Source organism: Euprymna scolopes, chromosome 14 (genome assembly GCF_053919585.1).
Source record: "Euprymna scolopes isolate OS-2025 chromosome 14, ASM5391958v1, whole genome shotgun sequence".
Classification (NCBI taxonomy): Eukaryota; Metazoa; Mollusca; class Cephalopoda; order Sepiida; family Sepiolidae; genus Euprymna; species Euprymna scolopes.
In genome coordinates, this window is record NC_136495.1 from 76,728,355 (window position 1) to 76,742,936 (window position 14,582).

General features: G+C 31.0%; 1 protein-coding gene across 1 annotated transcript in view; it reads left to right on the forward strand.

Annotated features, from left to right (window-relative positions):
• Positions 1-14,582, forward strand: part of LOC145293105 (dnaJ homolog subfamily C member 3-like) — a 70,317-nt gene that overhangs the window by 54,570 nt on the left and 1,165 nt on the right. The window contains exons 6-10 of the mRNA XM_080139482.1: positions 1,226-1,407; positions 5,347-5,572; positions 7,252-7,372; positions 8,401-8,533; positions 11,757-11,905. Of these exons, the coding sequence (XP_079995608.1) occupies positions 1,226-1,407; positions 5,347-5,572; positions 7,252-7,372; positions 8,401-8,533; positions 11,757-11,905 (811 nt within the window). The remainder of the gene's footprint in view (positions 1-1,225; positions 1,408-5,346; positions 5,573-7,251; positions 7,373-8,400; positions 8,534-11,756; positions 11,906-14,582) is intronic.

Here is a 14,582-nt window from a genome sequence, read left to right on the forward strand (position 1 = left end):
TAAAACACCCATTCCAAATAAACTGGCTAAAAAGTTTGATTACTAATTTTAGTACTTTTAGAACTTTTTAGAATTACACTTGTGTTAAAAAACAAAACTACAGGAAAATCATTGATGTCACGGAATGAAAATGTCATAATCCAAAAATTATGTAAATTGATCAAGTAGTTTTTTTTTTGTTTAATCAAATTTTATGACAAGCCAGATTGGACAGGCAGTAGGCACCATGTTTTTTTTTTTTTTAAGGATACATTAAAATTCAAGAGCGGACAACTTCCTTCGACTACTGAGATTTATCTATTTTTCCATAATACATCATCTATGGCTGGCAAAAATATTTAATTGCTAAAAATCGTAAAATTTGATTTTTAAATAAATTAAAAATAAATTACTTGATCAATTTACATGATATTTTGAATATATCTTCGAGTACGTACACTATAAAGGTTTTTTTTTTTTTTTTTTTTTTTTTTTTAGAAATAAGCGTAATTCTAAATATGCACAAAAAAACCTGTCTGATCAGAGCTGGAAACTAAAAACGGGTTGAAATCTCATTTAGATTCTCGACTATGTGATAGACATAAAAATACCAAAAATTGTGATCACATTAACCTCCTACATTAGCCTAGTTTTTAATATTGAAATACATTTTAAGCTCTAGCGACCCTTTTGTAATCTTGATAATGCTCTATAGTTGTCAATTGAATTTTGCATGAAATTCTATTTTTACCTTTAAGACTGTTAATTTATATAAAAATGTTTTGCAATTAAAAATTCTAGTTTTAATAATTGTTCATGGTTGTCAAGAATTCCTATGTTGAAAAAGAAATAAAAATTTTTTTCAATGTATGTACCCATGACAGAACAAAAAGATCATATTCTAAAAATCACGTAAATTGATCAAGTAGTTTTTTTTTCTTATAAAGAAAATCATTTTTAAATACTTAAATGTAATTCCTAGAAATTAGAACATAAATCTAGTAATTATAAATTATCTCCCTTTGTTTTTTGAAAAATTTTTTCCGAAATGGTGAGCAAAACGGTTACTCATAAAATTTGATTTTCTTTATAAAAAAAATACTATTGATCAATTTACATGATTTTTGGAATATATTTTCGCTTTATTACAGGCATGTGCAACCTAAAGCTTTTTCCTTATTTTTGTGTTTTAATATAGGAAAAAAAATTTTTTATAATGAATAACAAAAGAAATATTTGTTTTCAGTCTTGTCCCTGGAATCCTGAATTAAAGGAAATGAGAGCTGAGTGCTACATCGCCCAGGGTGATCTCCATAAAGCAGTGCTTGATATCCGTCCGACTACAAAGTTACGCAATGATAATACGGCTGCTTATTTAAAACTAAGTCTTCTTTATTATAAATTGGGAGAAGCAGATGAATCTCTAAAGTAAGTAAACTTTTATGCTTTTCATCTTTTTGTTTTATTTTGTCCTTTTTTATTTTATTTTGTCCTTTTTTTATTTTATTTTGTCCTTTTTTTTATTTTATTTTGTCCTTTTTTTTTATTTTATTTTGTCCTTTTTTTTATTTTATTTTGTCCTTTTTTTTATTTTATTTTGTCCTTTTTTTATTTTATTTTGTCCTTTTTTTTATTTTATTTTGTCCTTTTTTTTATTTTATTTTGTCCTTTTTTTTATTTTATTTTGTCCTTTTTTTTATTTTATTTTGTCCTTTTTTGTTTTTTTTTATCCCTTTATTTTTTCCCTTGTAGAAAAAGAATGGAAAATAAGGCGAAGACACATTTTAATAAACTGTCATTAAATGTGTATACAATAATTTTGGGTGCGCCCTCTCTGAAAAAACAAAAATAAAGAAAAATCTGATGTATGTGCTCATTATGGAAAGAAAATATTGTACATAAAGTCACATAAATTGATTAAAGTTTTATTTTATAAAGAAAATAATTTCTAAGCAAATTTGAGTTTTTCAAATGTTAAGAATGGCTTTCTAAAATCTCGCAAATGTTTGAATTACTAGATAATTTTTTTTAAATGCATATTCGAATTTTTTGTCAATGTTTTGACTCGAACAAAAACTTTTGTATTTTACTTCCACTTTTCAAAGTTTGAAAATTGTAAGTAATGTGTTCATCTTCATTTTTTCTTTTCTTTTTTCTAGGTCACAGGTTCATCGTAACAAATAGACTAAAACAAAATATTTAGTAAAAATTATAATCACTTAAGTACAATGTAGGGACATTTGTAAATTTCAATTATTAAAGAAATAGAAAATGGGTTTTGATGATTTCATAAATTAACTAAATTTTAAATGGGAACAAAATAAGACTGCACATGTGTTAAGTAGATTATTGCTTTCTTTTTGTTTACAGTATAATTTATTGTCAAGGATATCTCTTTGTATACTGAATGACCGCATCTGTATGAAATGAATATTTAAAATTATTTAAAATATATTTTTCATCACTGAACATGCTATGAATGTACACGTGTTCGTCACTGCACAGGCCATGATCATCCCGCCAATTATGCCAGTTCAAAGTTATTTGATTCAGTTCTGCAACAAAGGAATTCTCCTTCCAAACAAATAACCATAACTCCAGTTTAAAGGTCGCACACAATTTACCAAGTTCCAACCTCTAACTTATTGTCACAATTTTGCATTCCTGCACTTGTTTTACTCATGCTTTACTGAAATGTGCTCCAATGAATTTGCTGCACTGGTAATCCCACAATGCCTAACACATACCCAACAATCACCAAAATCCCATTTCTTCACTGTAGAAGTCCAACCCAACACAACAGACCCTCTGTTCCCAAAGACCTCTGTCCTACCCAAAGGGTTGATTCTAACTGCCTCTCCTTCCAATCTCCTTTATACTCACTAGAAATCTTAAATTTTGGTCTGTGTTAGTGATCACCATTCGTCCACCCAGAAGCTGATGCATTGGAATATCGACTAGAGATAATTGCTAGACAGTGTCCATTCAGAGCAGGTTTATTTAGAGCCCATACATTAACTTTTTTATCAAGTGTGTTGGTCTCGGCTTGATTCCCTGTTTTAATAGGTACTTATTTTGTGATGTTATCAACATTTCCTCCCAACGCTCGAAATAGGGTTTATCAGTAGACAAAGGATTGGAATTTGTTCCTTAACGCCGACAAGAGAGCTAGTGTATGGTTTTAATCAGTTCAGCAACAATGATGGTAACAAAGGAACTGAACAATGGATACATTTACTTTTATGTTTTGTGACATTTTTTTTCACAGTGCTCAGCTGATGACAATTGGAAAGATTTTGCAATGGTTGATGGCAGTCAAGAGTCCGATTAGGCACTTGTCAACAGTTTGAACTCCTAGGAAGACAGATCATGGCTTGAGCCAAATTGAGAGCTTGAACAGACTGAGATGACTCGATCAACTAACAAGCTTAGCCTTGACAGTAGATGTGCACTTCAGAAGATCGATGTTGTCACACACACATACTCAGTCCAACCAATATATATGTAAAGTGTCAGTCTGTGTTTGCTTTTGTTTTTACAATTGTGAGCCCGTGCACTCTCCTTGAGTATGAGAGACTACAATAATGTGGCCATAAGAAAATAAAACTAAAGAGAAAAATCCACAGCACACAACATTAGGGTAGCGAGCTGTTGAACAGGGAACATGTGGTATCATATTATTGCAAACAAAGAAACATTTCCTGAGTGGCTGAACTCTAAGAGATATATTTTTTTAATTCTCTATATCCTCCTCCTTTTTTTTTTTAATTCTCTATATCCTCCTCCTTTTTTTTTTAATTCTCTATATCCTCCTCCTTTTTTTTTTTAATTCTCTATATCCTCCTCCTTTTTTTTTTTAATTCTCTATATCCTCCTCCTTTTTTTTTTTAATTCTCTATATCCTCCTCCTTTTTTTTAATTCTCTATATCCTCCTCCTTTTTTTTTATTCTCTATATCCTCCTCCTTTTTTTTTATTCTCTATATCCTCCTCCTTTTCCCTTCGACTGACATCCATTGCCTACAATGTCTACCATTCATATGCAGCCCAGTCATGTTTGCATGTGCAAATTCATTCTAGTTTTAAATATTTTTATCTTTTCTAAGCATTTCTACCTCCTTTCTTTCCTTTTTTTGGTTCTGTTTTTTCTATTTTCTTTTTGCTATCTGTTTCTATTTTTTTGTTATCTGTTTCTATTTTATCGCTATCTGTTTCTATTTTATCGCTATCTGTTTCTATTTTATCGCTATCTGTTTCTATTTTTTGTTATCTGTTTCTATTGTTTTCTGTTTCTATTTTTTGTTATCTGTTTCTATTTTTTATCTGTTTCTATTTTATCGCTATCTGTTTCTATTTTTTGTTATCTGTTTCTATTTTTTTATCTGTTTCTATTTTATCGCTATCTGTTTCTATTTTTTTATCTGTTTCTATTTTTTTATCTGTTTCTATTTTTTTATCTGTTTCTATTTTATCGCTGTTTCTATTTTTTGTTATCTGTTTCTATTTTATCGCTATCTGTTTCTATTTTTTTGTTATCTGTTTCTATTTTATCGCTATCTGTTTCTATTTTTTTGTTATCTGTTTCTATTTTGTTATCTGTTTCTATTTTATCGCTATCTGTTTCTATTTTATCGCTATCTGTTTCTATTTTTTATCTGTTTCTATTTTTTGTTATCTGTTTCTATTTTTTGTTATCTGTTTCTATTTTATCGCTATCTGTTTCTATTTTTTTGTTATCTGTTTCTATTTTATCGCTATCTGTTTCTATTTTATCGCTATCTGTTTCTATTTTATCGCTATCTGTTTCTATTTTTTGTTATCTGTTTCTATTTTTTATCTGTTTCTATTTTTTGTTATCTGTTTCTATTTTTTGTTATCTGTTTCTATTTTTTGTTATCTGTTTCTATTTTTTGTTATCTGTTTCTATTTTTTGTTATCTGTTTCTATTTTCTTTTTGCTATCTGTTTCTATTTTCTTTTTGCTATCTGTTTCTATTTTCTTTTTGCTATCTGTTTCTATTTTCTTTTTGCTATCTGTTTCTATTTTCTTTTTGCTATCTGTTTCTATTTTCTTTTTGCTATCTGTTTCTATTTTCTTTTTGCTATCTGTTTCTATTTTCTTTTTGCTATCTGTTTCTATTTTATCGCTATCTGTTTCTATTTTTTGTTATCTGTTTCTATTTTTTGTTATCTGTTTCTATTTTTTGTTATCTGTTTCTATTTTTTGTTATCTGTTTCTATTTTTTGTTATCTGTTTCTATTTTTCTATTTTCTTGGTCTTTGGTCTGTCTTTTTCTTTTTTTCATTTTCTTTATGCTTTTTCTTTTTTCTTTCCATAAAATATAAACAAATTTTCTTTTCCTTTTCAGCCAGATTCGCGAATGCTTAAAGCTTGACCCTGATCATAAAGATTGCTTTGTCCATTATAAGATTGTGAAAAAGTTGGTGAAGTTACTGAATTCTGCGAGAGAGAGCATCAATAAGTCTGCATATGAGGAATGCCTCAATAAAGCCAACCAAATTCTCAAGATGGAACCAACGGCACAAGTGTTTGTTCTCCGAGCGAAATCACATCTTTGCCATTGTAATTCCAAAGTGAGTTTCTCTTGTGCTCTTGTGTGTGTTGTTGAATGCTGGTAGTTAGAAATCTATTGATCCATCTTTTTTATTAGGAAGATGGATGAGGGAGACAGCTGTAAGCTATGGCACCTCAAGAATAATTAAAAAAAAAAAAAAAAAAAAAATGTGTGGCATTACAATTGCACATTGACTTTCAAGCCATCGTGATCAATTTCACTTTGTCGCACAATCATTTAGTTGCGGCAACCCTATTAGTATTTATTGGCTTTCCCACCAAAGCAAGATGTGACACGAGGTTGTTTTTAAAGTGGGGTTAAACCAGCTTCCTGAAAAAGAGGAAAAGGGGCACGCTGGTTGAGTCCAAAAATAGTAATTGTCCCAATATAGAGGGTTTCCCCTCCATTGACTGGGACAAGTGCAGCATCTGCAGAACAGATACTACACTTTGATCCTGGCCTGAAGGCCAAGAATATGCATGGGCATAGACAGAACATGGCGGATCTAGAGGAGTAAACCATGATAAACAATCCCGTTATTCCCATGCGTAGCAGTAGTTTCTGTGGCATCCAACAAAAGTGTGGTAGCGCATCAGGGTTGTGAACATGATCACATCCTTGACAACAGCACAATTAACAGAAAACTATGAGATGGCGTCTCGACAAAATACTCAGCCTATTGGAGGAGTTGGTGTTAGGAAGGCATCCACCCATAAAATTTTTGCTTCAAATGAATGAAATGTAAGTTTGCAAGAACAGTCCTCAGAACAGTCAAAGGCAGGCAGAACCATGCAAGCTATGGATAAGAAGATGCTGTAGTGCTACACGGTCTGAGAACAGTTGTCATTGCATTCATGTTTTGTTAGCTTCCTCCCAGGACCAAGGATATCTATGTTCACTGAAACAAAAGGGCTGTGGCATATTTCTTGTCTTGCCTTGAGTGCAAAATCAATTTTGTAATCAAGAAGAGATTACCTCTTTCCTATATAATCTCTTTCTCTCACACAGAAAGAATGTTGTTAGTCTTTCTCTACTCTATTTCTATGATAGGTGCTCAACTGAGCTATGATTTGTACAAGCCCCTTCCCATAAAGCATTCACAGCAAGAACTTTTCTACTTCCACTACAAAAAATGTTCCTTTCTTCATATGTGTATTTAAAACCAGTTTCTTTCCAAAAAACCTCTTCTGTAGAACACATTTCCATGGGATTGATTTCATGTATATTACGTGGTCAACAAATTGTAATTGAGAAATCAAATTTTATTTTTTACATCCATCATTTTTAACCTTGACAATCTTATGCATTGTCATCAAGTGACAATCCATTTGTATAAAGAAAATTAAGTTACGATAAAAACTCGAATTTTTAGTCAAAGATGAAAACGTTTGTGCATTGATTTTTTTTTTTTTTTTTTTTTTTTTTTTTTGAAAACTGTTATCCTCATCTTCATAGTTGTTTCATCACATTTCAGTCAACATCCTCTGGCCTTCTTCACACATTGTGATACAACTATGGAAGTCAGTAATTACTGGGGATAAGTTACAAGACTGGGGATAAGTTAACCATCCTCAAAAAGAATGAATGCACAAATTATGAAGCCTTATCTCCAAGGATTTCAAAAAATGTTATCATCCTCCTCCTCATAAACTATAAAAATGAAATGTAAAAATGTTTTTTCATTTGTAATGTTTTCAGGCTGGTTTTGAGAAAGAAGCCATTAAAAAATGCAGTGACGTTTTAAATATTGATCCTGACAATGTTGATGCACTTTGTGATCGAGCAGAAGCTTATATAAAAGCTACCAAATATAAAGAAGGTAAGTTTTTTTGCTTTTTGTCCCCTCCCCCCCCCAAAAAAAAAAATTTTTAATTTTACAAAATGAAACAATCAGAATTTTTTTTTTTTAATTTTTAAAAAATCTGATTAAATAAAATTAAAAATGGTATGGTACTTTGCTTAAAAGCATTAAAGATGTTTACGATGTGGTAAGTCATGAAGAGATGAAGAAAAACAAATGAATGGAAACAATATATGACTTGATAGTTTTCTTCAAAAACGTATCCATTTATTTTTCAGTAAATCTTTCATTAATTGTCCATCACTCCCCGCTGCATGAAAATACAAAAAGAAAAACTATAACAGTAACAAAATACACCAAAAATCTTGTAAATTGAGCAAGTAGTTTTATTTTAATAAGTAAAATCCTTTTTAAGCGATTTATGGGAGTTCATAGGCATTAAGTGATGTAAAAGACTGATTTTTAAACTATTTCTGAAAAGCGATTTTAAGGGGAGTTAACCTCTTGTGATGATTTAAAAATGACATTGCAAGAATTATCGATCGTAACTTAGCCATAAAATTTTATATTTTTCATTTATTTATTTTTAAATGAAATTACCCTATCAATTTGCATGATTGTTGGTGTACATTATTTTCTGTTTGCTATGGATGCATACATCATAAAAACCTTTTTGTTTTTTTTTGGGGGGGGGGTATGGGCAACAGCAATCTTTTACTGTTAATAATCTGGGATGATGGGAAATGTCTTTATATTTTAATGTATCAGGATAATTTCTCACCTTTCTAAAAAGACTAAACAAATGTTCTTTCCATTTTCTGAAAAGAAACATTCAAGAATTAATGATTAATTTGCACCAAAGATTTTATTCAGCAAAAAATTGTAATACTTCAATGTTCTTATTTGTTTTTGTCTTTTTTTTTATTGCCTTGTAAAATCATTTTTTTTTTTTTTAAAACAAAACAAAAAAAAAATGATAACCTTAAATTTTAATCTTTTTCAAAAAAAATTGTCCAATGTTGATTGAATTTTCTTTTCTCTTTTAGCTGTAAAGGATTACCAACAAGCCCAAAGCATTGATGGGGAATCCCGACGGGTACATGAAGGTCTAGAGAAAGCACAAAAAATTCTGAAACAATCAAATCGAAGAGACTATTATAAAATTCTAGGGGTTAGAAGGTAAGTGTTTGTAATCTTATATGAATGAAATCAGGTTTTTTTGTTCTTTACTTTCTCATCATGAAATTATTGATGTTAACAAATTTATACACTTAAATGGTGTATTTGCTAGTCTTTACTAGCTGGCTGCCCAGTGTTGCCAAATTGTAAAATATGCTTAAATATGATATTTTAATTTATGCAGATTTTGTATTTACTATCAGTCACTTCTCTATTCATTATTATATTGTACCCGATATATATGATAGTGATTTCAAAAGTAAAAAAAAAACAATTTGGTGCCATCAGATAGAATCAAAACCAAAGTATTCCAGTCTCAGTTGTTACTGTTTGAGCTATTATCAGATAGACAAGAAATAGTTAAAAAAATGAACAGACTTCAACATTAAATGTATATTTGCCCATATGTACAAATAACACATTTTATCGACTTATGCCTGGCCAATTTCAATTTAGAAGCTATTTTTACTCGGCTAAAAAAAAAACAGGAAAACAGGCCACAAAAAATGCAATCATTTGACCTGCATCACAGTGCTTTGCGACTTTGCAGAGATGCACTGTGAAAAAATGACGACAGACAGTTTTATAAATTAGATGCAAAAAATCTACAAGATGACAATGCTTACAGTAAGCTTTAATTCTTATAAATTGTAGACTAAGATTTAACTAAATTTTTATTAAAATCAGTTAAAGTATTTCTTTGGAAATTTTTTATAAAAAAATAATTTAAAAAAAATACTATTTAACAAACTTTATTTTCATTTTCTTTGTTTAAAAAAAATATTTCATTAACTATTATATTTTTTATGAAAAATTAATACGATCAAATACTGAAAAATTTTTTTTTTTTTTTTTAAACATAAAATTTTCATTTTCTTCCAAAATGTGTATATAAAAAATGTACACTACTGACAAAATTAAATCCACTAGAGTTCATTTTGTTTTCTGAAACAGGTCGGCCACTTTGAATTATTTTGTGAAATAAAAGAAATCCTATTATTTAGTAAACAAATAATTTATTTAACTAAATTTACTCAGATTTTTTTTTTTTTTTTTTTTTAACAAAACAAGTTAGCATCTTCATTACTTTGGGAAATTCTACATTTCTGGCTTTAAATTACTTGACTGTTTCTCGTGTATTATTAAACCAACAATCACTTAATTTGCAGATGACCTCATTGGGTGGGCACAACTAGTAGTTTCTGTCATTCAATTGATGGTGCATTTTTTCAATATAATTTGCAACTGTTTTTTTTGTTTTTGTTATTTTTGAAAAAAAATTCAATAATTGTAAAAAGAAATTATATTTGATTATTGGTTTTAGAAAACGTTAAAATAATTGGATTTTTGTAGATAATTTCTTCAATATTAGATTACTTATGGAAATACAATATCTTAATCTCATTAAGGCAATTTCTTATTTCCTGGCATGCATTTAGATTAGCAGGAAGACCTGATGTTGCCCAGGATTGAATGAAAAATGCTAAGTCTTCCTTTTAAAAACTCTTGTTCCAAGCCCTGAGTCTCCTAATACTATTTTTATTTTGATTTCTGTAATTTTTAAGCGATAAAAATATTTTTTCTTATGAACGTTTGGCCTGAATGCTGATCTCAAACAAGTGAAGCATGCATGGTTCCCTGTAAGGGCACAGTGAACGAGGCATAAAAAAAAAAAAATGACCAAGTTCAGCATCCCCCATTTAGCCCCAAAAGGCCCTAGGGGACATCAAATCCTGGTGAAAATGAACAAACGGTGTAAATTTGAGTTCTGCACCATGCAAAAAAGAAATGAGTAAATCCATCATTCCACCATCACCCCATTGAGCCCCAAAAGTCTCCAAGGCCTTAACATAAATTTGTGTTCAGCACCATGCAAAACTGCTGGCAGTGTATAAACAGAAACTAAAATTTATCTCTACTTATTTATCAAAGGACTGGTGCTACCAGATCAGGCTGTCTGAAAATATTGGCTTCCTGAGACGAAATGCACCTAACATTGATGCTTTTTGTTTTTCTACTTCTTTTTGCAAAACTTATTTATGTTTTGTGAAACCAAAAACAGCATACTTTTTCCCCCTTTTTCCTTTCTCTTTCTGTCTCCTCCACTTCCTGACTGGTTTCCTAACTTAAAATGTACCAAACATTAATACTGTTACCCTTTTCCCTCTCCCATTGCAAAACTCATTCATGTTCTAAAATCCACTATAAAACAATCAAACCAAACACTACAAAAAAGCGATTTAAAAAGAAAAAAAAAAAAAAATACAAAAAGCTTGAAAAATAAAAACCCTTCTACAAAATAACTGGATGCAACATGAATACTATTTCCAAAATAACTGGATTCCGTATTAAATAACTTGAAAAGGGTTGATATGTCATGAAACCAAATAACCAAACCAGATCTATAAAAGGCACTTTGTCTGTTTGAGTTAGTTCCCTATGAACTCCGAAATGGCTTGGCTGATTTGAAATTTTACACAAATGACTTTGATATGTTTTTAGATAGGTTTTGTATTAGAACGCATCCAGTAAGTATCGATAATCGAAAAAAATCCAACTAAAGAAGGAAGTCCAATTTTGATTAAAGTTAACACCTTATGCAGCCTAACATCACAAGTGCATTCGATAAGTTTTATTACCGCACAAACAGAAAGGCCCAGCATATAAAATCAACAGGTGCATTCGAAATGAATGATTCTGCTTAGAGCACAACTGAACCATAATATTTGACTTTTGTATTTTAAACTTTAATTTAAGTTATAATATGAAAATAATTTTATAAAATCAACAATAGGTTCTCTACATTTAATGTGTGGAGGCATGTGAAACTTCCTCTTGGTGCACCATGCAAGCAAGCAATCAATCAATTTAATTGAAAAATGAGATTTCATAGATTTCAATGGCAATAAAAGTATGGGAGGGCAGAACATTTGCAGATCTTCAATCAATCCTGGGTAACGTCAGGTCTCTTTGCTAGTTATATATATATAATGGATTCCACTTAGCATGATTCAATACTCTTCCTTAAAAATAAAAATTTAACCTGCTTGGTTACTAGTATCGTAAACGTCTCTTCTATCTCCAGTAGTAGATTTGTTGCTAAGTGACCTGGCATTTGGGCTGATGCACTACTCCTAACTAAACTGATATGGATGATTTAGTTTCCATATTTTAATTTTTTTTTTTTTTTTTTTCCTGTTTCTTTCAAATGTGTCAACCTTAGAAATGCTGATAAGCGCACGATCTTGAAAGCATACCGTAAAATGGCTGTGAAATGGCATCCAGATAAATATGAAGATGAGGAAGATAAAAAGAATGCCCAGAAACACTTTATTGATATTGCAGCTGCCAAAGAAGTTTTAACGGATCCTGGTAAGGACAATTTTTCTTTCCCTCTTTTATTCCACCCCCTCTGTATAGAGGAAGGCTAAGGCAATTATATAAGACAAAAGGAGAGATATGATATTAAAGTTGTAATCCCGCAAAGAATTTGAATTCCATTCTTGAACAAATATTAAAATTCTTACCCTTATCTTGTCTCTTAAAATCTGAAAGGAAAGTCCCTTCATCCCCTACCCCATCAATTACACGAGTTGACATATATGAACATGCACTTTTGCATTCACTATACAAGCCGTGATCATCTCAATCATGCCAAGCAACAAAGAATTCTCATTTCGACCAAAATCACAAGTCAAATTTATAAACAAATTTTAATTTGGGGATCAGTTACAAGTGACACGCGTTTGAATGGCAAACTTGCTTTGCCTGACCAAATTGAAATAAATAAATCCCATTATTAGTCCTTCACGCTGCCTGAAGAGATACATCTGTCCAACTGACTAAATGACTGTCATAAGGCACTTTTTTTTTTCTTTTTTTTTCCACCCCTGACGGGATACTGGCCTTGTTAGGTCACCATTTGACCACCTAAAAGTTACCTAATTGAGATATCCACTGGAAATAATGGCTGGACAGTCTCCATTTAAAGAGGCTGCAGATAATTTTGGATTTTTTATTTTATCAGTCATGCTGAAATGGACTTTTGTTAAAAAACAGAAGTCCATTTCAGCATGACTCTGTTCAATGAGATACTTATTTGACTTCAAACATCTTTTGGGTGGCTGAACTCCATCCAGAGATATTTCCAATTCTGTGGTCCCAACAGCTTGGTCTGCGATTACTCATGCATCACAAAAACATGCAGTGCATGTTTACAGACAAGTGTAATTTCTCAATTTCAAGAAACAAACATTTGATTTGCAATTTAAATCTGACCTTTTTCCAATTGTGCCAAGAGAATTAGAGTTAAATTTGTAAAAGCTTTCAACCATTTCATTGTGCAGCACTGTATCTTATCGATTGGGTCATCAGAATCTGTGCCAATGGATTTTGTGATGTTTATAAGGAATTTAGTATTGATCTGTTAGAATGGAAGAACTGTAGGTGAGTGGACAACTGTAATGCAGATGGGTGAAACCAGTTGAAAAGACGGATTTGAATGGTGATTTAGTCCTAATTCTCTTAAAGAGGGGGAAATATTCATATAAGTGTGCTTCGAAGAACTGTATTTGTATACTAAATTATTCTATCGGTCAACAGGCTCCTTGTTTACAAAAATCAGAAAAATAGTGCATGAAAACGTGATTAAATCCAATTCTGATTAAATTTTGAAGACGATAAAAAAGAAATAAAATCTGATCCAAAAGAAAAAAAAAAACATTGTATCTTGAAAAAGAAAAAATCAGCTTATTTGCAGAATTGAATTCATATTAAATTTCCATGACAAGTGAGTGCTCTTCAACCTAACATTCACAGGCAACATAAATTGGAACACATTGAGGCCATTGCCAAGGCTGCTGCAAATAAGGTGGGCTTTCTTTATCATGCTAGAAAAATGGATTATTGTTGCCACATATGGACCTATTAGTCTGGACCCTGTCTATCGGTGCAATGTCATATCCCTGTGCCTGTTTTACAAGTACTTTAACAAAAATGTGCTCTGATGAACTCATAGCCCCCACCCCCACTCAACATACATATTCCCAACAAGCAGCAAATTTCTACTTCTTCATTGTTGTAGATGCCAAAAAAGTCTTCTACTTTAATAGTTTTTCTCCCAGACTGTTAGATTTTGGAATTAGCACCAGTTAAAGAGACTGGGAGATAACTTATACAAGTGTAAATGTAATACACCTTGCTGCTCAACTTCCCACAATCCCAAGTAGTAGCATACACCTACACCTTGTTTCAGATGAAAAAGAGTAAAAAAAAAAAAAATGCTTGGAACTAGATAGCTTGCAATATGAACATATGTTCTTAAAAAAATAAATAAAAAAAAATCCATGTTATCAGTCAAATTTCAAGCATTTATTCATTTGTTTTAAAATAAAAAATATTTTTCTGGGAGCTAATCTTAATCAATCTTATCCTATAACCCTTATTTCATAATTCTGACAAATAGTTTTTAATATAGAGTAAATACAATCATCACCAATTGTTTTAGCCTAAATGCATTATTTTTACTTTTGAACAACATAAGAAAATGGTATATTGCTCCTGCTGCTTTTTCAAGAATTTAAAAAAAAAAAAAAAAAAAAAATTTTTAAAACGTTACATTACTATATTGATTGTACTGGGGAGTGGTGTCTTCTCAAGTTGGCAACCTTAGTGTTCTCGAATGGTCTCTGCACCACAGCATTAGCACAACATATAGCCTATCCATAGTGACTGACTGTCCATGCATTGATTCCTTCTCGAGCTTATCCTGTTTAATAAGTATATACCTAACACAACAGATCTAGAGTAAACTTTGACCACAAATTGTGTTATTCCACGAATAGCAGTAGTTTTAGTTGCACTCTGTAACAACTTTGTTTTTTGTTATACACTAGCTATGATAGCATATTTCTCTTTGAAAGAACATTAACTGACGGCTGGACCTGGATCTAGCCACTACACTGGTTGGCCGAAAACTAACCAGTGGCCTGGTCAGATCTACATCCTGGTTAGTAACATATTTAGAAGCATTTTTTGGACTGGCAGATTC